Below are 27,900 nucleotides of genomic sequence, written 5' to 3' on the forward strand. Positions count from 1 at the left end.
ACCGGTACACCTCAAGTTATTTTAACATAACAAGTACCATAATATGTTTTCTTACTTTATTTTATTTTACGACATCATAATATAACAATTCACATTTTGTAAAAAATAACAGTACTGGAGTTGCTCTTTTTTGTTAATCCAAAACAATACTTATAATGTCAAGGCATGAGTCCTATATACCTCATGTCTATTGCAACAACACATTTAAACATAACAGTTATAATGAAGAAGAAAATCATTCAAAAAGCCGTAAACACTTATAATATACATATTAACTAATACTCCCTAGAATAAAGCCTTTATTAAAAATTGTATAATATAACGGACAAATGTATTTTTTGTCTGATTTAGCTATTAACATTCACAACAGCACTGAACATTCACAACAACTTTACTATAACACCCCACTCCAGCACTATTGTTGTCCAGCTAAACATCACAATGTGTGTGAATACTGTCTGTAAGTAACAAGTTAACTTTTAAAGTGAATAATAAATATGATATTAATTTTGAAACAACCTTCAAAAAATTCAATGTGTATTTGCCTCACAAAGTAGCAATATTTTTCAGTCCATCCATCAACATCTTCGCTTGTATGTTGCAATGTTAAGTGTATGTAGGGCACATTTTCATGCCTTTATACAGCTCATCATAGAAAGTTAAAAGTATTAATTGACGAAATAAAACAAAAAAAGCTTTAAAAAAGAACATTCAAACAAAGGCACTGCTATGATGATGCTCCAATTATCACATAGTTATACATGTATAGTGTCGATCAAAACATAGTTATACATGTATAGTGTAGATCAAAACATAGTTATACATGTATAGTATAGATCAAAACATAGTTATACATGTATAGTGTTGATCAAAGCATAGCTACACATGTATAGTGTAGATCAAAACATAGTTATACACGTAAAGTGTAGATCAAAACATAGTTATACATGTATAGTGTAGATCAAAACATAGTTATACATGTATAGTGTAGATCAAAACATAGTTATACATGTATAGTGTCGATCAAAGCATAGTTATACATGTATAGTGTCGATCAAAATGCATCATTTTTGTAGAACACAAACTGCGTTTTTGGAACACAAATATAAGTCAAATAGTCCGACATGCTCAATTACACTGTGTGACATTACACAGACATTATACTGTGTGACATTACACACGTTACACTCTGTGACATTATGCTGTCACATTACTCTGTATGACATTACACTGCATAAAATGGCATAAATTGCTTGTCGCCCAGTGACATTCATGCGTTACTACAACACTAAGTACACCCTAAAAACTGTCCAAAAAAAATCTGACATTGTTGTCAGATTCTGTAATGTAGCGCTGACTCGGGTCCCAGTCTATGGGTGCAAAATGGTAGATGGATATATACACGGCAGTGAATCCATGTCAGATGGCGGGTATTTACAAATTGTTGCGCTATGTACAGTAATGCTGGGGGTCAGGGGCTCTCAGGCTATCCCGTAGCTCGGCAGGGTAACCTCCTCGGCTTTCTGGATTTTTAACTGAAGATTCACAGAAAATATCAGTGAGTATAAAAGGTTTTAGAGGTTGTATGTATAGGAATGTTTGGCACCTGTCTGGTTTCGAATATATGAGAAGGATTAAACAAAGCTGACTGTAATTACATGTACATTGGTGTATCTGATTAAGTTAATAAAATATACTAACATGTTCATAAGAAAGAAAGAGACGGTCAGTACAAGACTGTTGTGTATATGGAGAGAAGAAGTAAATGTTATACTAGTACTGTATGATATGTTAAACAGCAGCAATTTGTATAAAACACGGCTTATCTTTTTGATAGTTTGCACAAAAAAGCAATTTGATTGGTCAACAGTAAGGATTGGATGAATATACACCAATCAACAAACTGTTTGACTAACTTTAGCCAAACCAAAGAATTAACCAGTGTTATACAATTGGCTGCAGGACGTTTATACGTGGTAACTCACGTAGGGTAGTATGGCGTAAACATAATTACATGGAATATATGTGCTACATAATTTATATATTTAAAAGATGTCCTTACAAGAACAAGATTTCGGACAGTGAAGAATGTTTAAGGGAACTATTATTAATACATGCCGCTGAAAAGTATGATTATACAATAAACGAGAGCTATCACAGAATGTGATTAATATACCAATGCATAGAAAATACTGCTAGGATAGAACAATTATACGCATGTGTCATTATCCTATGGATGTAACTTCTGCCATATCATTTAGAAATACAACAACGAATGAAAAAATATGGACAAGTCACAAACTATCAATAGTAAGGCTTATTCAGCAAAACTGACTTAGTTGAGAAGGTTGCTGTGACCTTGACCTTGAAGGTAGGGACACATTTCTTGTATACTGCGACAGGTCCTTATCCTATGGTGGTAACTTCTGGCAATTCATTTCAAAATCCAACTAGGAATGACAAAGATATGGACCAGACACGAACTATTATCAGTAAGGCTTCTATATAGCAAAACAAGTTTGAAAGGTTGCTGTGACATTTACTTCTAAGGTAGGGTAGCGGGTCTTTTGCGCGACATATCCTCATACTAATGGTAGTCATTATTGCCATATAATTTTAAAATCTGACAGTCTATGACAAGATATGGATCAGATACAAACTATTATCAGTAAGGCCTATATAGGAAAACGCACTAAGTTTAGAAGGTTGCTGTGGCCTTAACCTCAAAGGTAGGGACACAGGTCTTAAGGGCGACACTTCTTATACTATTGTGGTCACTTCTGCCAAATAATTTTATATTTGGCATTGTATGACAACGAAACGGAGGGAAACAAACTAGTATCAGTTAGGCTTATATAGCAAAACATACTAAATTCAGAAGGTTGCTGTGACCATGACTTTAACCTTAAGGGTAGGAAAACGGGTCTTGTGTGTGACAAATCCTCACTGTATTGTAGTCAATTCTGCCAAATTACTTTGTAAAGCGGGGGTATAAAGTATATATATATTTGTCATATTTATAAGCAAATGTGGAAACAGTAATTTCATAGCTTCCATATGCTTCTAGTTAAGGTTTAAAAAGCGATTAACAATATTAGTGATGTTGCATGATGAATGAAGCAAAGTTGACAAATAAAAAGCAAAGCAAAACTCCAGACCGATAATCTTGAACATGTCCTTTATCATGAGGTGACCTCTTACGGCATGAATAGTTTCAGTGTTAGTAAAAGCAATAGAAAAAACACACTAGCGAACAGTCTAAATACAAATAGTATACAACAATTGTTGAAACAAAATAGAAACGTCTAGAAACAGTTAATAAACGCTGTATGCACATTAACACCGGCAACAAAGAACAGACATGAACAATGGGCACATTCATATCACAAGCCCATCCTGGTGTAGCAGTTATCTCCCTGTGTTTATACTATATGATGGGCTTGTGAGGTGAGCAAGCCCTTACAGGGGCAACATGCAACAACGGCGACCTCTCACCCATATACGCTTCAAACATACAAAATAGTATACTGGAGAATGTGAATACCTCTCTTACAGGCGCGTTATTTGGGTCTGTAAATGAGTCCAATGGTACATTAATGTTGCTACGTTTGTAGTTATACACTGTACAGTAGGCAGGAAAAGAGTTAAACAATGCAAATGATGTGTCAGTTAAATATTGCTCAATGCTATTGGTTTAATGGATGTAAGAACCGTTCTGGAACTATATATTAAGTACATAAAATTATGGTTGGTGGAGCAATCTGTGTTAAAGCAGTAAGACTGGCTGGCTTCAATGACAATTTTCTCTGATTATGGTAACACAGCACTAGCGCTTAAAGCCATGGAGTGGACATCGTTATCATGAAATCGACGATAGTTATCAATACCTCTTGCAATAAACAAAACAAAAAAGATTCGTATAGTTGTACAATCGAACATACATGTTTCTTTACAATGTCCACTAGAAGGTAAAATACAGTGTTGAAATGTAAGATGTAACAAAGAAACAACTACAAGTATACAAATATCAAACTTCATTAAATAGTAAATTTAAACGTATACTGAAAGAAAAAGACTGAATAGAATTGTGACTTTGCGTTTGAAATAATGCACGATATGGTGTGTACAACATCGGACGATAAAAAAACAGTAGCAAAGTTCGAGAAAGTGACAGTTGATGGCAAGGAGATGTGATGCCTGGGGCCAGCGTACCTTGCCGTTTGATGCGGCGTCGATCATGCGTGAGATGTCGTCCATTTTGAGCTCCTGTGCGCGCTCCCGTAGAGACATAGGGGAGTGGCCGCACTCCTGCATCGCGCACATAGGGTCGTTAGGGTCGCACTCGCTATACTGTAACACACATCAGAAGGGGCGGGGCTATAGTAAGGGCAGGTTGGCATACATTCGCTCAGTTTAACCATTAGAATAAGACTAGTGATAAAGAAACCGTAACTAGAATAAAACGGACACTTATATTTTCTTCGTTGGTAATTAAATGGCAGATATTGATATCCCGAAACACGCGTTCACCATTACATGAAATACAGCATCGACCTTGCCAGCAGACAAACAGTGTCACAACCAGACGTTGTTTACCGGACGTTGTGTACCTGTTTGTAAACGTTCGTCTCGAAGCCGCTGAGGATGAGGAACTTGGCGATGTCGACGGCTCGGCTGTCCAGACAGTCAAACAGCGTGATGGAGTAACGCGTAACGTCACCGAAACTCTTCAGCCCCATCACGAGCGACTTCACCGTCTCTAGGTCACTGTTCTAAAAGGCCAAACACGAAGTATTTATTTTATTTTTTAAAGCTATGTTATATTTAAAATCAATTAATGGGGATAACGTACCACGAACACATTCGTTATGAGTTAATTTTAAATATGCTTATCTATTTTACAACATTTCCTTTGTTGACATCCGGACGAAACACAAAACAGGCAACTGAAAAAGGCACCTTAATTGCACATTTAAATGTGGTTTCGAAGTCGGTTTCAGACAGATACACGTTCAGATCGAACTCCAAGATTTCCCGCTGCAGTTTCTGGAACTTCTGATTCCCGATCACGTCACGCTGGAAGTCGCTGGCAGCCACACCAAACTGTTTTAAAGGTAACCAGGGAATGAAATAAAGATATTTTATGTTACAAACATACAGAAATCTACCGCGAAAATGCACGAGTCATAACGTAGAACTACCGATTGCATTTAAAATAGATATCTTCTGAAGGATGTCGTTCAAAATTCCATGCCATGTAGTAATGCGTCAACAAATGGTTACTTATTTTACTCTTTATTTTCGGCTAGTTCAACAACACTCAAGATTTGAATGACTTCGTCGGCCTTATATATCTGTTAAAAATGCGCGTATCTTTGAATACTTACGGCGTCGAAGAGTTTGGGGTTCGCGCCCTGCTGAGTTAAGAGGTTGAGTATATCCGGGTTGTCAACGAACAGGTGCGCGTAGTGCAGGCACGTCCGGTCCAGCTGAAACACAGAACGCGTCTTGAATGTACGACCAAGTACTTAACTGTATGTATACACCTGCAGTGGCACGGACAACTGTACTGTACAATTTACTGTACCACAATGTTAATAAACGATAAAATTATTAAATATGCAAGAATTTCGCTCTCAAGAGACAACATGTAAATATTAGCGGTTGTCTACATACACTGTCTCTGCTGTTGACGAGGGTGGGGAAGTCCTCGAGGATATACCGGGTCACGTGGTCGTGTCGCTTGAGAACGGCGCGGTGCAGGATGCTGCGTCCACATCGGTCACGTACCTCCGCGTAGCGTTTACATGCGAGCAGCTTCCGGAGGTCCTCGGTAGCGCCTTCGTCCACCGCCTGGAAAACCCGCTTCACGCACGCCTTGAAAAAACGCACCATTTGAGCCAGAATGTTAATTTATCTCATATGTGTGGTGATGTATACTGTGATATCACTACACGTTTTTTAGTTATTAATAAAAAAACTGGTGACACATTGCGATGAAACAGGGGGAATTATATACAGGTTCAAGTTACAATTATTGTATAATTAGTTCGTTTTTAAACTGTAAGAGTTATTCAAAAGTTGTGAATTTTGGAGACTTACACTTTAATATCGAAGTAAGCAGAACAACTCACCTGTATGGGAGCTGTCAGGCGCACAATTTCATAAATGTTCTGTGTACTCGACCTTTTCGCTATTTCTGTTAAAGTTCTATTTCCATCATTCACATCCAGAATATGATCATAATTATGAAGAATAAGTCTTTCCAATGGCTCGAACTTTTTCTCTTTCACAAGTCTCACGATATGATCGTCAATGAGTCTCACATATTTTGGACAATTGAGTTTTTCCGCTAAATCTCGCGCGGTGCGGCCCTGACAGTCACGTGCCGCCAAGTCCACGTTATTTGTCAATAAGCACTTGACGTTGTTGTCGGACTGGTTGGTGGCAATGGCCAAGTGGAGGATGGTTTGGCCCGTGCTGTCACGTGCCGTGAGATCACTTCCTCTCAACACCCGCTGTACGATCCTCTCGTCGTAGGGCGCTCCCAGGCCGCAGAATAACTGAAACACATTGGACAAGTTTAGCAGAGAGAAAATATAACTGTTACAATTTAGTTTTGTAACAAGAAACAAGCCATTCTAATAGACGACGGTTGTGTCGTTGATCAGGCAATTTATCGCAACCCATCTTTCTTCCTAATTATGTGCATGTTAAATCTACATTTCTGCTTGAGTCGTATGTTAATCATATGCATTCATATATAACACAATTATACATTTCAGTTACAAATAAATTATAATAAATAAGATTATTTATGCAAAAAAAACTAATAAGTTTCAGGAAAATTAATCTATATAAAAGTCGCAATACATCTGTAATCAATATAAACATAACATACTAACTCAAACATTCACATGACACACGATGACATAAAAATGGCAACGTATCAAAATTTTATTAGGTAAAACTAAGAATAACGTAACCAACTGCAGCACTGCTGAAGCCCTTCATTAAAACCTTTCCGAAATCATCGCGTGTTTGTTACCTGAAAGAAGACGGGTTTGGGCTGGTTGCGGGTGTCGTAGTCGGGCGTCCAGAGCACGCGCGTGTCGGGCTGCATCTCCATGACAACATCTACGGACTCATAGCTGTTCGACTCCCAGGAGGCAGCGACGATGGGTCGGGGACAGACAGGTGTGTCCCGCCAGTGGAACTGGTAGCAGTAGTCGCGCGTGTTCACATTCATGTTGTTGACGATACCTGAAATAAAGCATCAACACAGTCATATATAAATGGTCATTCAACGTTCTTGTTTTAGGCAGGTTTATTAAAGAGCATTCTGTTTCAAAAGAAGGACAGGGTGCTAAAGGAGAAAATGGCACATTGTATCGGGCTGTAAAGAATCTAGATATTGCGAATTTGAACTCGTGTTTAATTGAAGTAGGTTTAGGTTTTATCTTAATATATTTAGTTTGTTTATGTATTTATAATCATAGGAATCCTCTCCATAAAGACGGAAGGTTGCTACTCAAGATGACAGGGTGCAGCACCCTTCCGTAACTCTTCAGCTAAAACCATACTTAACGGTGTTTATTACTAAACATGGCAACTTCAATGTGTTTTTTCGAGTTGTAAAAAGTAGGAAATTGAAACTGCACTTTTATTGTTTGCGGTTGATAGATTTATGGAAAAGCTAGAGAAAATCTTGTACATTCAATCACGCGTTCACATCTTTGTTGACAGATGCAATTAAAAGCAAGAAAAACATGAACCATTCAAACCCTTTCAAAAATCTAAACGTTTTCAATCATGCAGTTTTACGTGACTCCTTAACGATTGACTGTCAAAGTAATTGCAATAAAATGTTTGAAAGTTTCACAGCGCACATAGGGATCATTGTTTCGTAAATGGCAAATTGCTGTGCAGGACACGAATATGCATACAATTTTACGGTCAACTTGTACGAACTATTAAGATCTATACCTTTAAGGTATATATAATAACCGCCTACAGAACTTGAAGAGCAGATGCAAAGTCGTTAAAGTTCCCCTGGACGCCTTGATCCAGCTTAAATAACTGTTTACTTGCAGTGGGATATATTAACATAACTAGACAAAACACAGCTTAAATGATTTCAAAGGAACCCGGCATCAAACGAGTATTTCCACAAACGACGTGTGATTGAAACTGCGCACCGTATTAAATTGTTTCAGATGCCGTACATGCCATATAGTTCGCTCCTGCTCACGCATTTCAATTTACGTTTCAAACGTTGATCTATATGTGACTGTTTCTCTTGAATAGGACTGATTTATTTAAATGTGTGTGGTTCGTACACAACGATTGATTTAAATGTATAAGGTTCAAAATTACGCACTAATCGACATAAGTATGGGAAACATACTGATTTTCTTATACGTATTGGGTCCTAAAACATTGATTAACTTATACGTGTTGGGTCCTAAAACATTGATTAACTTATACGTGTTGGGTCATAGTAATCTGATTTTCTTATACGTGTTGGGTCCTAAAATACTGATTTTCTTATACGTGTTAGGTCATAGCATACTGAATTTCTTATACGTGTTAGGTCCTAACATATTCCTCAACTGTTTAACCGATATGTGTTGAATCTTAACATACTTATTTATCTAAATGTAACACCCTAAAGAGTCTTAGTAACCTACTTCAACAAGTTTCTTAACAAATACATGTACTGTGGACCTTATATTTGTCTTGTACCATCAATAAAATAGTGACTCCGCAAAGGGTTTTTGCACGTTCACCGTAAGCTGGATGATTGCCTTATATGTCAACGTGTAGATGATTGCCCTATATGTAAATGTGTAGATGATTGCCTTATATGCCAACGTGTAGATGATTGCCCTATATGTAAATGTGTAGATGATTGCCTTATATGTCAACGTGTAGATGATTGCCCTATATGTAAATATGTAGATGATTGCCTTATATGCCAACGAGTAGATGATTGCCCTATATGTCAACGTGAAGATGATTGCCCTATATGTCAACATGTTGATGATTGCCCTATATGCCAACGTGTAGATGATTGCCCTGTTTGTCAACATGTAGATGACTGCCCTATATGTCAACGTGTTGATGATTGTCCTATATGTCAACGTGTAGATGATTGCCCTATATGCCAACATGTAGATGATTGCCCTATATGTCAACGTGTTGATGATTGCCCTGTGTGTAGATGATTGCCCTATATGTCAACGTGTAGATGATTGCCCTGTGTGTAGATGATTGCCCTATATGTCAATGTGTAGATGATTGCCCTATATGTCAACGTGTTGATGATTGCCCTATATGTCAACGTGTTGATGATTGCCCTGTGTGTAAATGATTGCCCTAAATGTCAACGTGTAGATGATTGCCCTGTGTGTAGATGATTGCCCTATATGTCAACGTGTAGATGATTGCCCTATATGTCAACGTGTTGATGATTGCCCTATATGTCAACGTGTAGATGATTGCCCTATATGTCAACGTGTAGATGATTGCCCTATATGTCAACGTGCTGATAATTGCCCTATATGTCAACGTGTAGATGATTGCCCTATATGTCAACGTGTTGAAGATTGCCCTGTGTGTAGATGATTGCCCTATATGTCAACGTGTAGATGATTGCCCTATATGTCAATGTGTAGATGATTGCCCTATATGTCAACATGTCGATGATTGCCCTATATGTCAACGTGCTGATGATTGCCCTATATGTCAACGTGTAGATGATTGCCCTATATGTCAACGTGTTGATGATTGCCCTGTGTGTAGATGATTGCCCTATATGTCAACGTGTAGATGATTGCCCTATATGTCAACGTGTAGATGATTGCCCTATATGTCAACATGTAGATGATTGCCCTATATGTCAACGTGTTGATGATTGCCCTATATGTCAACGTGTAGATGATTGCCCTATATGTCAACGTGTTGATGATTGCCCTGTGTGTAGATGATTGCCCTATATGCCAACGTGTAGATGATTGCCCTATATGTCAACGTGTAGATGAGTGCCCTATATGTCAACGTGTTGATGATTGCCCTATATGTCAACGTGTAGATGATTGCCCTATATGTCAACGTGTTGATGATTGCCCTGTGTGTAGATGATTGCCCTATATGTCAACGTGTTGATGATTGCCCTGTGTGTGGATGATTGCCCTATATGTCAATGTGTAAATGATTGCCCTATATGTCAACGTGTAGATGATTGCCCTATATGTCAACGTGTTGATGCTTGCCCTATATGTCAACGTGTTGATGATTGCCCTATATGTCAACGTGTAGATGATTGCCCTATATGTCAACGTGTTGATGATTGCCCTGTGTGTAGATGATTGCCCTATATGTCAACGTGTTGATGATTGCCCTGTGTGTAGATGATTGCCCTATATGCCAACGTGTAGATGATTGCCCTATATGTCAACGTGTAGATGAGTGCCCTATATGTCAACGTGTTGATGATTGCCCTATATGTCAACATGTAGATGATTGCCCTATATGTAAATGTGTTGATGATTGCCCTATATGTCAACGTGTAGATGATTGCCCTATATGTCAACGTGTTGATGATTGCCCTATATGTCAACATGTAGATGATTATCCTATATGTCAACATGTTAATGATTGCCCTATATGTCAACATGTAGATGATTGCCCTATATGTAAATGTGTTGATGATTGCCCTATATGTCAATGTGTAGATGATTACCCTATATGTCAACGTGTTGATGATTGCCCTATATGTAAATGTGTTGATGATTGCCCTATATGTCAACCTGTAGATGATTGCCCTATATGTCAACGTGTTGATGATTGCCCTATATGTCAACGTGTAGATGATTGCCCTATATGTCAACGTGTTGATGATTGCCCTGTGTGTAGATGATTGCCCTATATGTCAACGTGTAGATGATTGCCCTATATGTCAACTTGTAGATGATTGCCCTATATGTCAACGTGTTGATGATTGCCCTATATGTCAACGTGTTGATGATTGCCCTATATGTCAACGTGTAGATGATTGCCCTATATGTCAACGTGTTGATGATTGCCCTGTGTGTAGATGATTGCCCTATATGTCAACTTGTATATGATTGCCCTATATGTCATCGTGTTGATGATTGCCCTATATGTCAACGTGTATATGATTGCCCTATATGTCAACGTGTAGATGATTGCCCTATATGTCAACATGTAGATGATTATCCTATATGTCAACGTGTAGATGATTGCCCTATATGTCAACGTGTTGATGATTGCCCTATATGTCAACGTGTTGATGATTGCCCTATATGTCAACGTGTAGATGATTGCCCTATATGTCAACGTGTAGATGATTGCCCTATATGTCAACGTGTAGATGATTGCCCTGTGTGTAGATGATTGCCCTATATGTCAATGTGTAAATGATTGCCCTATATGTCAACGTGTAGATGATTGCCCTATATGTCAACATGTAGATGATTGCCCTATATGTCAATGTGTAAATGATTGCCCTACATGTCAACGTGTAGATGATTGCCCTATATGTCAACGTGTAGATGATTGCCCTATATGTCAACGTGTAGATGATTGCCCTATATGTCAACGTGTTGATGATTGCCCTATGTCAACGTGTAGATGATTGCCCTATATGTCAACGTGTAGATAATTGCCCTATATGTCAACGTGTAGATGATTGCCCTATATGTCAACGTGTAGATGATTGCCCTATATGTCAACGTTTAGATGATTGCCCTATATGTCAACGTGTTGATGATTGCCCTATATGTCAACGTCAACGTGTAGATGATTGCCCTATATGTCAACGTCAACGTGTAGATGATTGCCCTATATGTCAACGTGTTGATGATATGACACAGGCCTACCTTATCTGAACCATACGCCAATTAAGTCTGAGCCAAAATGCCCAACTTATCAAGCGCTATTTCATTCCAACCACATAACCACCTCGTTTGAACAATACGTGTACCTTTAGCCATATACTCAACCTGCTTTATTCTCACATATACCTTGTTTGAGCACCATGACAATTATGTTTGGAAATATACTAGTATCCACTTCTGTCAAAATCGAAAACTATCCTTGTTTGAGTCACGTGTCATTCTTTGCTAAAACAGGTCAAGCTTATCATAACAAATTCCCTACCTTCTCCGAGTCCCATGCTTTCTTCGATCAAAACGCTTAACTAATCTGAGCCCCACGTTTGCACTTGTTCAAGTGCCACCGACACGTACCTTGTTTCAGCCACATGCGGACAATGAAGCCCATGCCGGCGGTGGTGGCGAGGGCGAGCTCGTTCGTGTTCTCGTACTTCTCGATCAGCTGCAGCAGGTCCCGCTTCTTTATGTCGTTCTCAACCTGGACAATTGCATACACACTCACCGTTTATATTATATATACAATCTACAAGAGCTCAATCAGACAACCGCGAGAATTCTTGTTTTTAGTTTTATTAATTAACAAAGTTCTGTTTAACACAATCATGAACTCCATATAGATATACATGTATATGAAGCTGGCCAATGACGAAACAAACCTACCAGGACTTTCATGGTAGTAACCTTGCCATTTTTCACCGTGGTCACACGGCACCAGTTTTTCAAAAGGCTCTCAACCAACTTCCGGTCAGGGTTTTCACAGTTCAGTGCGCACCACAGTCCTACATATAAAGACATATTAAGATATAGTACAAACATGCTGACTAGTGATTTAATGCATACAATTATACTTCTTTAACCTAGATTTTTGAATTATAAACAGAGTTGTTATTGTAATTTACTGAACGTACCTGGCCTGAACTTGTTAAACCAGTGTAGGTTCTCCTCCCAACCATCTGGCCGCTCCTTCCGCAGGGTGTCCTCGGCTGTCAGCCCATCCGTGTTCTGGATAGAGCTGTCAGCACCGCACCTAAAACACACGTGCATACGTCAAACATTACAGGAATAACCTACGCACGTTAATCATCGGAAATTGAAAATACCCTTACACGTCAAACACATGCGTGTCTTGTTAGTAATAGAATGACGACCGGATCAAACACGGCACCTGGTCCGAGGCTGAGGGCATTTTCATAAAGATCATGGGTGCGATGTCGTACCGAGGATGGATATTCAACAGTGCAATACTACTGTGTTGAAAATGTATCCTAGGATGTTGACGAATAGGCACCTTGGTATTGCCGTTGAATTGTAATGACAGAACTAGTTCCAACAATGGACACCTGAGCCATTTGTAAAACAAATCTTGGATAAGTTGTCCAGAGGTTATTTCGTTTAGTTTGTACTTTTAAATGATTTGATTGGTTAAAAGTACATTTTGGCAGGCAATCAATCAACATTTCGGCTTACTTCGACCAAACCGAAGAATTAACCAGTTGTATACAATTGATGCCGAAACCTATACTAAACCTAAAACACTATGTTTACTACAGAAAAGTGCACTTTGTGTAAACGTTACGTCCTCAGAATTACTTTGCTTTATCTATTTTGTTTCGAAAATGCAATTTAGACGACAAGTTAAAGAAAAAAATAGAATTTGAATCAAGGAATGCTATAATTAAACATTTTATTTATAAAAAAAGAAAAAAAAACACAATAATTTTGAGGCCTAGAGGACCCCTTTTATTAACCGCACAATTTATATTTATTAAATAATCAAATAGCATCCATTGTTTTATATTTATGCTCATCACCTTTGATATTTCAGCAAACGCCTAGTATTCTATACACTGTCCAAATAAAGAAATATTTACTCTAGAATATTAAACATTTGTAAAGGACGTTGGCCTTTACCTTTTAACTTAATAGGGAAATGTTTGTTTTAAACCCTTACATGTTGGTAGGATAGCGAAATATGGCAATATTGTAGTTTGCTTCTCTTACACAATACAACGTAATTATTATATGCAGATATTTGCGAAAGGTAAGAGTCACGCTCTACCAGACACTAGGTGATCATGTTGTTACAGAACTACCAGACACTATGTGCTCATGTTGTTACAGAACTACCAGACACTATAGGTGGTCATGGCGTTACAGAACTACAAGACACTATAGGTGATCATTGCGTTACAGAACAACCAGACACTATAGGTGCTCATTGCGTTACAGAACTACCAGACACTATAGGTGCTCATGGTGTTACAGAACTACCCCATCCTAGGTGCTCATGGTGTTACAGAACTACCCCATCATTGGTGCTCATGGTGTCACAGAAGTACCAGACACTATAGGTGCTCATGACGTTACAGAACTACCAGACACTATGTGCTCATGTTGTTACAGAACTACCAGACATTATAGGTGCTCATGGTGTTACAGAACTACCCCATCATTGGTGCTCATGGTGTTACAGAACTACCAGACACTATAGGTGCTCATGGCGTTATAGAACTACCAGACACTATAGGTGGTCATTGCGTTACAGAACTACCAGACACTATATGTGCTCATGGCGTTACAGAACTACCAGACTCTATAGGTGCTCATGGTGCCACAGAACTACCAGACACTATAGGTGCTCTTGGCGTTACAGAACTACCAGACACTATAGGTGCTCATGGCGTCACAGAACTACAAGACACTATAGGTGCTCATGGTGTAACAGAACTACCAGACACTTTAGGTGCTCATGTTGTCACAGAACTACCCCATCCTAGGTGCTCAAGGTGTCACAGAAGTACCAGACACTATAGGTGCTCATAGCGTTACAGCACTACCAGACACTATAGGTGCTCATGGTGTGACAGAGCTACAAGACACTAGGTGCTCATGGTGTTACAGAACTACCAGACACTATAGGTGCTCATGGTGTCACAGAAGTACCAGACACTATAGGTGCTCATGGCGTTACAGAACTACCAAACACTATGTGCTCATGTTGTTACAGAACTACCAGACATTATAGGTGCTCATGGTGTTACAGAACTACCCCATCATTGGTGCTCATGGTGTTACAGAACTACCAGACACTATAGGTGCTCATGACGTTACAGAACTACCAGACACTATGTGCTCATGTTGTTACAGAACTACCAGACATTATAGATGCTCATGGCGTTATAGAACTACCAAACACTATAGATGATCATTGCGTTACAGAACTACCAGACACTATATGTGCTCATGGCGTTACAGAACTACCAGACTCTATAGGTGCTCATGGTGCCACAGAACTACCAGACACTATAGGTGCTCTTGGCGTTACAGAACTACCAGACACTATAGGTGCTCATGGCGTTACAGAACTACAAGACACTATAGGTGCTCATGGTGTAACAGAACTACCAGACACTATAGGTGCTCATGTTGTCACAGAACTACCCCATCCTAGGTGCTCATGGTGTCACAGAAGTACCAGACACTATAGGTGCTCATGGCGTTACAGCACTACCAGACACTATAGGTGCTCATGGTGTTATAGAGCTACCAGACACTAGGTGTTCACGGTGTTACAGAACTACCAGACACTATAGGTGCTCATGGTGTGACAGAGCTACCAGACACTATAGGTGCTCATGACATCACAGAACTACCAGACACTATAGGTGCTCATGGCATCACAGAACTACCCTATCCTAGGTGCTCATGGCGTTACAGAACTACCAGACACTATAGGTGCTCATGGCATCACAGAACTACCAGACACTATAGGTGCTCATGGCATCACAGAACTACCAGACACTATAGGTACTCATGGTGTCACATAACAACCCCATCCTAGGTGCTCATGGCGTTACAGAACTACCAGACACATAAGGTGCTCATGGCGTTACAGAACTGCCAGACATATGTACTGTGAAACGTCAAAACGTGTAGCGTCTTAAGTACTGGTCGCAACGTCTGGCTTAACGAGGGAACACCAGCTGGCAGTGTAGTGCTCTTTCACCTAGAGGAAACCTATCTAGAACGACTCGTTGATGAAATCAAATACGACGATTAGTCAACCCATCCACATAAAACCCACGCAAACATTGTGGTGTGCTCCAGGCGCCGAATTTTAATCAAGTTGAAGAGCTTTCTATAGCAAATTGACAAAAACAACTTTTCTTTATCGATATGCACATATTTGTAGCTATTTATAGCAGTGTTCTGTATAATGACATCAAGCGTCCCAGTAAATCAGGACGTGAAAGTATATTTGGTGCATCAATGCACTTCATCTGATTTAATACAAAATCGTATTTAAACTTTGGATAGGGAGTTAATAATACGTTGCGATGTTTGGAAATGAGAATCCGGGGGCCTCTTCGAAGGCCCTGTGAATGATAAACAGGTTATTATTGTCCCTCTGTATAATAGGGTAACCGGTACACTTTTAATATGAGTAAGCCTGCTATCCTTATATTATTACATGTACTACTACTGTATAGTATAACACCAGGCGATAAAAGGTTTGTTTATTCATCAGTGTCGTGGTATACTATGGTCATAACACAAGCAGTTCCAGTGTTATACTAACAACCGCTTATATAAAGCTTGTTTGCCGCAAAAAAAAATGTGCACTTGGGATTGTATTACTTTTAATGTATTCTTCTTTCAGCTATAAACTAACCATTAAAATACCAGTTACTCAAACCAGGGAATGGGCATTGCTTTGGACATAAAATGCTTATGAATGTAATTTATATCAATGCGTATAGGTTGTCGTTTATTTGGAGGTATATTATGAAAAAAACATCGTAAAGGTATGGCGTAGCCAAATGAACGATTCATTTTCATATACTCACACCTCAACTTCCATTCCTTAAATGAACTGCCTTTCGGCAATTGCGTTCATCAATCGATGAACGCAACATCTTCGGATCGTAATTCATTGCATAACAATATACATGAAAGCTATTGATCTTGTTATTGGTTGTATTGTGTCTGCAGGTCCCGTAAAATATAGATCAACATTTTTAAAAGTGTTCGTTTATTATATTTTAAATACATTGGTACCAGAAGTGTTTCAATTTTACGTTTTAAAGTGATTTCAAGTGATTGATCTTTTCCCGCGTTATTGTGACGTCATTTGAAAAAAAATGTTTCCGTTCTATTTACAGAATGGGTAAGAACGGATTACTGAAAGGTTTTCTTAAATGAAATGAAGTACTTTTTTTAACAATTCTTGAATGAAATAATGAACTATTGGTGTAAATATAAGGAATTAATTGCGGGGTTGACGTCATTATCGGGGATATAAACGCAATTGGGTTGGTCAAAGTACGCGTGGAGTTCTTCGGACTCTACACACATTAACCAACCCAATTGCGTTCATACCCCGATAATGACATCAACCCCGCAATTCATTCCTTAAATAGACATTCAAATGCATGATAACGTAAATAATAGTAGAATTAGTTGTGTTACCGACAAAGACCTGGCTTATTGACTTCTAGGCGTTTTATCTTTTGTTTATATCTGCGTAAGAAACGGTATACATGTACATGTATGTAGCACGTATGAATGTGTTTTTTTTAAGTATTTTTTTAATTACACATCACGGTCACATATATGATTATCTTATATATACAATAAATATTTGAACATTATAGCTTTACATGATTATCATCTTACGAAATGTACTCGTGTTTTTTCTACAGTACTAACAACTTCCCAGTACATGTTTTAAGCGTTCGGTTGTATGCCACCCATTACTCACATAAACTAATTGAGACGATCTATACCTAAATATTTGTATAAGAACGACTTATATTTCGGCGATTCAACTATCAATAATTCCGGCAAAAAAACGTCGATCGATTTGAACATTAAAAGATGACACTTAAAAGTTAGCATTTATTTTTGGTATTTTAAACAATTAAGCCGGCGGTCGTTCGGCTTAATTGTTTAGAAGACAAAACATGAACACTAACAATAAACCAGTGGTCAAAACATACAAATATCATTTAGCAACCTAAAAACTAGCTTTGATACCATTTCCCCGGAAAAGCAGATAAAACACAAACCAGTAAAGAAAGCAAAGTGGTACTGATAGTATTGTTGTAAACGTTGTTTTGATGTATTCTGGACTGGATGCTTTTATTTAAAGAGAAACAAGGGTTAAGTTGAGCTGAGTTGATTATAAAGCTTGTGCTTTAATGATCATAGATGTATCCCTTGTATATACAGTGAAAACCTACACACCATCATGATCAGCATGTGTTGTAAAGAACAGCAGTGTTGTGTATGTGTGTTGAGGACCTCGTGCCCAGTTACAGTGATGGCAACCCAGACTCGCCCAAGATGGTATCTTCCCACCCGCGATATCAAATATCATCCTTCATAAGGATACGAATTGTGTGAAAGTGCCGGTCTGTTAATCAAACCTCGGCCCGGGGCAAGGGTAAAGCTCAAAGTATAATCACATGCTTCTCATGTTTCTATGTACACCGTGTAGTACGTCTTCTATAGTACCAATACAAATTTGGAAGTCACGATTTTTACTTCTTTAAATACAACTGTTTACATTTCTCCAAAACGTAACAATGTTGTTTTGTTATGCCTCCCGCAGAAGTGAACGATGGCCTGCTAAAGGTTGATTATATTGATGGAACCAGGGGCCGTATTCAATAAGCATCTTAGTGAATATTTTCAACTTAGTGAGAATTTCGTAATGTTTGACAACGATTATTTTAAATACCCGCTACTTTTCATCAGATTAATTCATATGCATATATTGTTTAGACCATTTTCTTGCTTATTTTCATATTTTTGGTGTACAAACATTGTTCATTTTCTTAAAATTCAAATTAGAAAAATGGCAATTTTCACTTAGTTGAAAATTATTACTAAGATGCTTATTGAATACGGCCCCAGATCACGGTTGACTGTGCGTGTTTGTGGGCGGGTGACTGTGTGTGTTTGTGGGCGGGTGACTGTGTGTGTTTGTGGGGGGGGGGGGGGGGTCGGTCGATAAAACTAACGAAACAAGGACGCTCACGTCTGCGGCAGGAAATTGTCAACACGCTCAGTACGTAGTTACCGTAACGTAATTTGTAGACCAGGCGTCCTCACCCTCCGCCACCCCCACTTAAAGTAAGGGCATTCGGCTAGCAATGGAACGCTTAGCAGATTTGAGGGAATTCTTTCGACATACGTTTATAAGAAAATATTCCTTTGCTCCTCCGAGCCTAGATTTTGACGTTAAAAACTTTTTTAAACCACCTTCAACAGGCTTGAAAAGTCTAGCATTTACAATCTGTTTGCAGAAACCACCGACTACTACCGACAAGAGTATAGGTGAACAAACATGAATTAGTAGGTTGAACACCATTATGTTGTTAATGAACTGGTGCAGTCCGAAATACTAACAAAAAACAACGAGTGACACTAAAATTATGAATCATCAGGATAGCGTACCGAGTTTCGAATGTCATAATAAACCATGAATGCAACAAATAACAGCGTTTTTTTTATGAAGAACAAGCACGTGTTAGCCTCTGGTGCTATGAAAGTTTTACTCAATTAAAATAAATTTACAGCCAACTGATTTAGATAAACAAGGAAACAATTAACACATCAAAGATGGGGAAAACACTAGAAGCAAGGGTCTAGTTGAACACTAATCGGTTGGCGATATATTTCATGTTTCTCCACGATCTCACCGGAGTAGCGTTACATGTCATGTCTGTTAACTGACAGGGAAAAACGTCGTGGAAAATAAAACTTTATTTCGCACCGTTAACTTCTGATAATTTTTCGGTATTTTAAGGTGGTCCATGCAACGCGGCTGGAGAGATATTTCCGCATTTGCCATCTCTTGGTAAACATTGATTCAGGGCGGATGGAGAGATATTTCCGCATTCGCCATCTCTTGGTGAACATTGATTCAGGGCGGCTGGAGAGATATTTCCGCATTCGCGATCTCTTGGTGAACATTGATTCAGGGCGGATGGAGAGATATTTCCGGCGGATGGAGAGATATTTCCGCTTTCACCATTTCTTGGTGTATATTGGTGCAGGGCGGATGGAGAGATATTTCTGCATTCGCCATCTCTTGGTGTATATTGGTGCAGGGCGGCTGGAGAGATATTTCTGCATTCGCCATCTCTTGGTGTTCATTGGTGCAGGGCGGCTGGAGAGATATTTCTGCATTCGCCATTTCTTGGTGTATATTGGTGCAGGGCGGCTGGAGAGATATTTCTGCATTCGCCATCTCATGGTGTTCATTGGTGCAGGGCGGCTGGAGAGATATTTCTGCATTCGCCATTTCTTGGTGTATATTGGTGCAGGGCGGATGGAGAAATATTTCTGCATTCGCCATCTCTTGGTGTACATGTGTGTATATTGGTGCAGGGCGGCTGGAGAGATATTTCTGCATTCGCCATCTCTTGGGTGTACACTGGTGCAGGGCGGCTTGTGCTGGTACTATATGCTGGTACCCTATGCTTGTACTATATGCTGTTTCTCAATGCTGGTATTCTATGCTGGTACTATATGCTGGTACCCTATGCTGGTACTATATGCTGGTACTCAATGCTGTTATTCAATGCTTGTACTCTATTCTGGTACTCAATGCTGGTACTCAATGCTGGTACCCAATGCTGGTACTCAATGCTGATACCCAATGCTGTTATTCAATGCTGGTACTCTGTGCTGTTACTCAATCTTGATATTTTACATATTGAGTTCTAATGTATATGAATTGTTTTTCTCAAGTTATATATTCCTTGTACTATTGGGAAGCCAAGGCTAGAAACGGATTTTTAATAGTTTACTATCGGCCTCTCCTTTCAACACCAACGCTCACGAGGTATGTTTACATCGCCTTGCCCACTGATTATCGTACACAAATCTCCCTCATGTTGCCAGCTACCCTCGCCGAGAGCAAGGTCGGTGCATCCAACGCTATCTGGCCTCGCCCTTCCAACCATGGTCTCCAGATAGCCGTCCAATTATCCACACTTAAAGTACTTAAATGACATGACCGAACTTTTGAACCCTGATATGCCATTGTAAATGAACACTTTTGATAACAATTACAAACTGGATCTAAGGTTTAGGGTGTATTTCTTTTAAAATAGATATTGACGAAATTCCACACCGATGAAAACAATAGTTTATAAACAGCCTTACAAAGTACAGTTTCATCCTATAGTAATATGTGAGATAAATAACCTGATTATTCCGATTTCTAATGACCGTGTATTGTTGAGGCTTTGAAAACATTTAGTTAACAAACCCAACAAACAAACAGCCCACCGTTTAAATACACTATGTTGCGGTTTTATGAAACAATATTTTCAAATTGACATATAGGATTTAACTTTCCAAAGACTAAATCTTTGTGTATACATAGACAGTTCAGCCACAAAAGTCAGGGCCACTGGGACATTGAAGGTCTATCAGTGAATGACCCTATACGATGGTGGAGTTGAGGCCCTGATATGATCACTGCCCCCACACTAAGCCACTTATCGGACCTCAGGGGCGCCCCGCCTTGTTCAGTTTAAGAATAATTTAAGTGTCATTGACACGTTACCCGTTCGTTTTCAAAACACAAACAATCGACAATTGTATCAACTTACAGGACTTTCTGCCTTAATGGCGTTTATCTGACAATCGAAGAAATATGCCTCGTGCAATGTTTGCGATACCATCTTTGATCAGGTCGGGGTAATTTGTTAGCTGGTTTCAGTTTGGGGATTGAGAGTTGTTTCATTGCACAAACCTCCATTGCGTTATTGCGGAACTACATCGAACGCGCTCGGGGCATACCTAAAGCCACACCAGCAAATGCACAGCCGTTGATGGGTGTAAAACAATGGATGCATTCAGTTTCGGCAAAGTAGTCGTTAACCAGATTATACATCGAGTCGTAAGGAATGATCTAAATCTTTAATTTACCTAGTTCATGGGGAAATGGAGACATGTCTATATATGGTTGATAGGTTGAAGTGTTTTCCCTAAATAACTGCTGGAGTTCAGATTTCCGCGACCCTGACAGCCGAAAGAACGATTGCCCCCGAGACGGTGGAGTGCCTTACAAGGCTCAACCTGGAAACCACACCACCCTTGCTCGAGATTAGGCTAGCCGACCTCACTAATTAACCATGCTGCAAAATGCGTTTTTCCGAATGATTGGGTCCTTCATTTGTCAAACATACAGACAGATACTAAAAAGTATAAAAATTTCGTTGGAAAGAAAAAAAAAGAGAACTGAAAACTAGTAAACGTTGTAGTTGTTGTAAGGTAGAGTTTAGCCTAGAACGCAATGGCTGGCTCGTGTACCATATGGAAGAATCAACACGCTTGGATTATGCTGGCAAAGTAATGTAGGGAAGTATCAATACACTTAAATGTTCAGTCTCGAGTATTTTAGGGAAGTATCAACACACTTAGATTGTGTTGGCTATGTATTGTAGGGAAGTATCAACACGCTTAGATTGTGCTGGCTAAGTATTGTAGGGAAGTATCAACACGCTTAAATTGTGTTGGCTAAGTATTGCAGGGAAGTATCAACACGCTAAGATTGTGTTGGCTAAGTATTGCAGGGAAGTATCAACACGCTAAGATTGTGCTGGCTAAGTATTGCAGGGAAGTATCAACACGCTAAGATTGTGCTGGCTAAGTATTGTAGGGAAGTATCAACACGCTAAGATTGTGTTGGCTCGAGTATTGTAGGGAAGTATCAACACGCTTATGTTGTGCTGGCGGAGTATTGTAGGGAAGTATCCACACACTAAGATTGCGCTGGCTAAGTATTGTTTGGACGTATGAACACACTTAGATTGTGCTGGCTCGAGTATTGTAAAGAAGTATCAACACGCTTAGATTGTGCTGGCTCAAGTATTGTAGGGAAGTACCATTACGCTTAGATTGTGCTGGCTCAAGTATTGTAGGGAAGTACCATTACGCTTAGATTGTGCTGGCTCAAGTATTGTAGGGAATTATCAACACGCTTAGATTGTGCTGGCTCAAGTATTGTATGGAATTATCAACACGCTTAGAATGTGCTGGCTCAAGTATTGTAGGGAATTATGAACAGGCTTAGATTGTGCTGGCTCAAGTATTGTAGGGAATTATGAACAGGCTTAGATTGTGCTGGCTCAAGTATTTAGGGAATAATGAACACGCTTAGATCGTGCTGGCTCAAGTGTTGTAGGGAATTATGAATAGGCTTAGATTGTGCTGGCTCGAGTATTGTAGGGAATTATCAACACGCTTAGATGGTGCTGGCTCGAGTATTGTAGGGAAGTATCAACACGCTTAGATTGTGCTGGCTCGAGTATTGTAGGGAAGTATCAACACGCTTAGATGGTGCTGGCTCGAGTATTGTAGGGAAGTATCAACACGCTTAGATGGTGCTGGCTCGAGTATTGTAGGGAATTATCAACACGCTTAGATGGTGCTGGCTCGAGTATTGTAGGGAATTATCAACACGCTTAGATGGTGCTGGCTCGAGTATTGTAGGGAATTATCAACACGCTTAGATGGTGCTGGCTCGAGTATTGTAGGGAAGTATCAACACGCTTAGATGGTGCTGGCTCGAGTATTGTAGGGAATTATCAACACGCTTAGATGGTGCTGGCTCGAGTATTGTAGGGAAGTATCAACACGCTTAGATGGTGCTGGCTCGAGTATTGTAGGGAAGTATCAACACGTTTAGATGGTGCTGGCTCGAGTATTGTAGGGAAGTATCAACACGCTTAGATTGTGCTGGCTCAAGTACTGTAGTGAAGTATCAACACGCTTAGATTGTAATTTTGTCTGTGTGTACGGATGTAAATTATGTATATATCTTCAGAATGGCTTATAACTTGTTTGTTTTTGTTTTTGCAAGAAATTGGAATAAAAGTTTTATGTGAGCCTTTTTGTGGTTGTCTACGCTAATAAAACATTTAATGATGGGTTTATTTCTGCCTGCATTTAATGAAGTTTGTTACAGGACGTTCCGGCCCGTACTGGTACGGTGTGAGAATTAATTTAACGGGCGACACGTTTTTATAGTAATTTAATTATCCAAGGTATTCAGTAATGTTGCATAGACATTTGAAACCTGTAGAGTAAAACTTTAGCAAAAAATAAAAAAGCGTGTTTGTGTATAGAGATCTACTTTCCAAGCTGTTTTCTGTTTTTCGTCTTTCTCAGTTTTTAACGAATAGGATAGAAATATTTAATTGATTTAAAAACCTGAATCCTGTCAAAACAGAAAGAAAAACATTGTGCTGATATGCAACATTAACATCTTAAATGCATGGAATATTAGAATATGATCTCATTTCCATTTTCTTCATTTTCAGTGAACTTTAGAACTTAGAGCAGCGTGGTAGGGTTGAAGACTCGAATCCACTGATAATTGATAACCACACGAACACGCACACTACATCAGGGTACACTTAGATAAAACCCGGCTAGTTGTGATATTATAAACATAACAAGAGTTCGAGATATGTAACGACAATAATGAACGATTTGAGAGAGCGGAATGGCTGGGGCTATATTGGCACAATATAACAGTAGGCCCCAATTCCTCGAACAAGTTTAAGTCCCTATGACAGGATTAAGCAACGGTCACTACCGGTATATTTGTTTTGGTGTTATTTTTGTAATATTCCCATTTTGGGAGAGTTTTAAAACTTGTTCACGAAATCAATTTATGATAATCGCAATGAACTATGTATTTATTTGTTTACAATAAATGTGAGGTATTGTGGCTATATGAAAGGTTTTTACGCTTAAATATTTTGATGTTCGCTGTTGTTGGGAGCTATAAATACTTGGGACACTGATCAGGGAGGACATTTCAAAAAAAGTTACAACATGTTTAACAAATTAACGAATAATTATTTAGATAATGGTTGTCCATGATTAACCTGCGGTAATCTTGTATTGTCTCTCGGCAATTCGTTGGCCAGGCAATGCATTTTTGTCAGTGCATCTGTGTAATGGCAATTTCAAATACCGTTTAAATGTGACCACGTTTCATTTTTGGTAGCCTTTCATTCTAGTATATATATATGACACAACTAGAATGATTGTTAGAGGTTCGACTTTCCGCCAATGTGCTACTGTTGACAGGTCTATGTTATGCTATTTATTACCTACGTTATGCTATTGTTGACCTATGTTATGCTATTGTTGACCTATGTTATGCTATTGTTGACCCATGTTATGCTATTGTTTACCTATGTTATGCTATTGTTGACAGGTCTATGTTATGCTATTGTTGACAGGTCTATGTTATGCTATTGTTGACAGGTCTATGTTATGCTATTGTTGACCTATGTTATGCTATTGTTGACCTATGTTATGCTATTGTTGACCTATGTTATGCTATTGTTGACCTATGTTATGCTATTGTTGACCTATGTTATGCTATTGTTTACCTGTGTTATGCTATTGCTGACCTATGTTATGCTATTGTTGACCTATGTTATGTTATTGTTGACCTATGTTATGCTATTGTTGACCTATGTTATGCTATTGTTGACCTATGTTATGCTATTTATTACCTATGTTATGCTATTGTTGACCTATGTTATGCTATTGTTGACCTATGTTATGCTATTGTTTACCTATGTTATGCTATTGTTGACCTATGGTATGCTATTGTTGACCTTCATTATGCTATTGTTGACCTATGGTATGCTATTGTTGACCTACGTTATGCTATTGTTTACCTATGTTATGCTATTTATTACCTATGCTATGCTATTGTTGACCTATGTTATTCAGTATTGCGCGAGTCAGTGGGTGCACTGTGACTCGCGCAACAGTCGTACAATAGGTGCCCCGGTTGTGGTCTCGTGGTTTCGCGGACACTGAGTGTGGTTATTATGACTACATTTGACGGTAATAAACTCTTATTTCGTGCTTCACAGTATGTGTTTCATTTGTTATAAAGCAAAACCGCAAACACCATCAGTATGCAGACGTTAAACATGTTTTCATCAATTAAAACGCAGACGTACTCTAAATACAACGGAATTTTAATAAATAAAGATAAATTACATGGACAGCTTGTAACAATCAAACGAAATTCAAGGCATGTATGTGTAAGCAGTCGAATTTAGTACATTGATTTATTTAGTTTCAAGAACAGTGAATCTAATTATATATCCCTTTGTGGTCGAATATGTTTGGGTGTTTTTTATAAATAAATAATAGAACACTATCAATACTGACTGGTTTACATTTGAGGAGGTTTGGCGCAGTGTCACATACATTGTAGTCATTTTTCAAAGGTTATACTGACAAACTTACAGAATGTTACGGTGTTTGTTTACAGTCCAAGAAAGAAGGAGCACTAGTCGAACACTCCATACTATGAAAGTATTTCTGGCATTGGAAGTTCAGTCAATATTGATTCCATTACAGCCTTTCTTTAATCTTTAGAAGTAATAACATAATGCCGACCCATTTAACTCAATAAATGTATCTTGCATGCCACGTGACATTTTTAACTAGACTTTAAAAGAGAGAAAAAACCAGCAAATTAACAGTAATTTTGCCAATAACATAATCTTAATTTCTCTGTTTGGGTTTTGTATTAATAAAGTTATCCCATCAAAATATTTAGTTGCCAACATGAACGTTCTATCTGTCTTAATTTAGAGTTGACCTCGGTTTTGGACGTATTCGTCATACTGGTGATGCTAAAAGTACACTTCGTTTATTATCTATATGTGAGCTGATTGATAACTCTATTAACCTAGTATGTGCTTTAAGATGGAAACAAATATAAAGATTTCCACTGTTCGTTGCTTTCTATATGGCTTGGTCTTGTAAAAAAAAACCGGCAGATTAAAAAAATACAAATGTTCTGGTTAAACCGAGGACCACTCACAGCTATTAAACTTAGAGACCCATGATCGTCTAGATATTGTTTTTTACGTCTTTAACTCCTGTCAGACTACCGACCAGGGACACATTGCCACTCTTTTGCAATTTCAAGACTTTAAAGACATGAACACATTTTATTAAGGTAAATTATAAGGACCTCTGTTGAAGCTTACCTCATTAGAGCAATGATGATACGGTAGCCGCCGTTGATGCGCATGGCCTTGTGGAGGCCCGTCTCCCCCAAGTTGTCCTGGGCGTCGATGTCAATATCCTTGCACACGAGCATGTAGACCCCGGACACGGTCTGTCCCGTGATGAACTTGTCTCCATTCTCAATGATGAGGTGGAGCAACGTGCCGCCTGTCACCTCGTCCCGGATGTTTGGGTCCTTGCCGCTCTTTAGGTAGTCCATAAGCGCCTTCAGGATCATCTCGGTCGTGCCCGTCTGGATGATCTTGAACAGCTTTAACTTCCTCAAGCTCATCTTGATGCCGGTATTTGTGTTTGCTGACTAAGAAGGGTAAAACTGACCACTGACGATCCTCATGTACACCACTCAAGTGACAATCCTTCCTGTGTCTCCTGTATAAACGTCTAACATTGGAGCAGTTTTATCCATACAAAGAAAACAAATTACAGTTTTCAAGTAACGTGAAAGTAAATACTGGTCTGAATACGTCCTTTATTTGCTGTATATGTCACAGGTAGAGAGATACAGGTGTGTATTTACCATACACAAATATAGATTTTCTCTTCTCTCACTTATCGCCTTTGCCGTTCACAACAGTTATATTCCACATATGTTAACAACACAATCCTAACAAATCAATATGGTAGAAACTGAAACAACACCTCCATTTATCCCAACATTTGTTAATTTTGACATAAAACACGTTCTTAAGTTAGGACACTAAATCTCTATACGGTTTAAGTTTACTTATCAATAGGCGAACCTAAAGCTTTCTACTTTACCTTTCAAATCGAGTATTGGTGCGAGAAATTATTGAATGTCGCGAGACTGTCACAGGTACTCATGCGGATCACTCCATGGTTAGTAGAAATTAATGAAAGCGCCTTAGGCCGCCTGTCTAAATGG

The 27,900-nt window shown here is 38.9% G+C and overlaps 1 protein-coding gene across 2 annotated transcripts; it reads right to left on the reverse strand.

Annotated features, from left to right (window-relative positions):
• Positions 1 to 42: 42 nt before the first annotated feature.
• Positions 43 to 27,900, reverse strand: LOC128228008 (uncharacterized). Of its 2 annotated transcripts, XM_052939020.1 has the most exons (13): positions 26,978 to 27,900; positions 12,827 to 12,945; positions 12,579 to 12,697; positions 12,273 to 12,396; positions 7,049 to 7,263; positions 6,135 to 6,563; positions 5,677 to 5,877; positions 5,388 to 5,489; positions 4,960 to 5,103; positions 4,611 to 4,772; positions 4,213 to 4,350; positions 3,545 to 3,570; positions 43 to 1,535 (listed from the first exon to the last, which is right to left on the reverse strand). In XM_052939020.1, exons 1-12 carry the CDS (start codon positions 27,286 to 27,288, stop codon positions 3,550 to 3,552), a joined length of 2,085 nt encoding a protein of 694 aa, XP_052794980.1. In that variant the 5' UTR covers positions 27,289 to 27,900; the 3' UTR covers positions 43 to 1,535; positions 3,545 to 3,549. The 2 variants fall into 2 exon arrangements, with proteins under 2 accessions (XP_052794980.1, XP_052794978.1); XM_052939018.1 differs by lacking the exon at positions 3,545 to 3,570.

This window comes from Mya arenaria, chromosome 3 (assembly GCF_026914265.1).
Source record: "Mya arenaria isolate MELC-2E11 chromosome 3, ASM2691426v1".
Lineage (NCBI taxonomy): Eukaryota > Metazoa > Mollusca > Bivalvia > Myida > Myidae > Mya > Mya arenaria.

Bases quoted from the DNA above. Each gene is read 5' to 3' on its own strand.
- LOC128228008 (XM_052939018.1), bottom strand. From the start codon at position 27,288: ATGAGCTTGAGGAAGTTAAAGCTGTTCAAGATCATCCAGACGGGCACG. The intron at 12,946-26,977 runs GTAAGCTTCAAC...CGTGTGTTTTAG, and splicing joins ATCATCATTGCTCTAATGAG to GTGCGGTGCTGACAGCTCTA. The intron at 4,773-4,959 runs GTGCCTTTTTCA...TTGGCCTTTTAG, and splicing joins CATTTAAATGTGCAATTAAG to AACAGTGACCTAGAGACGGT.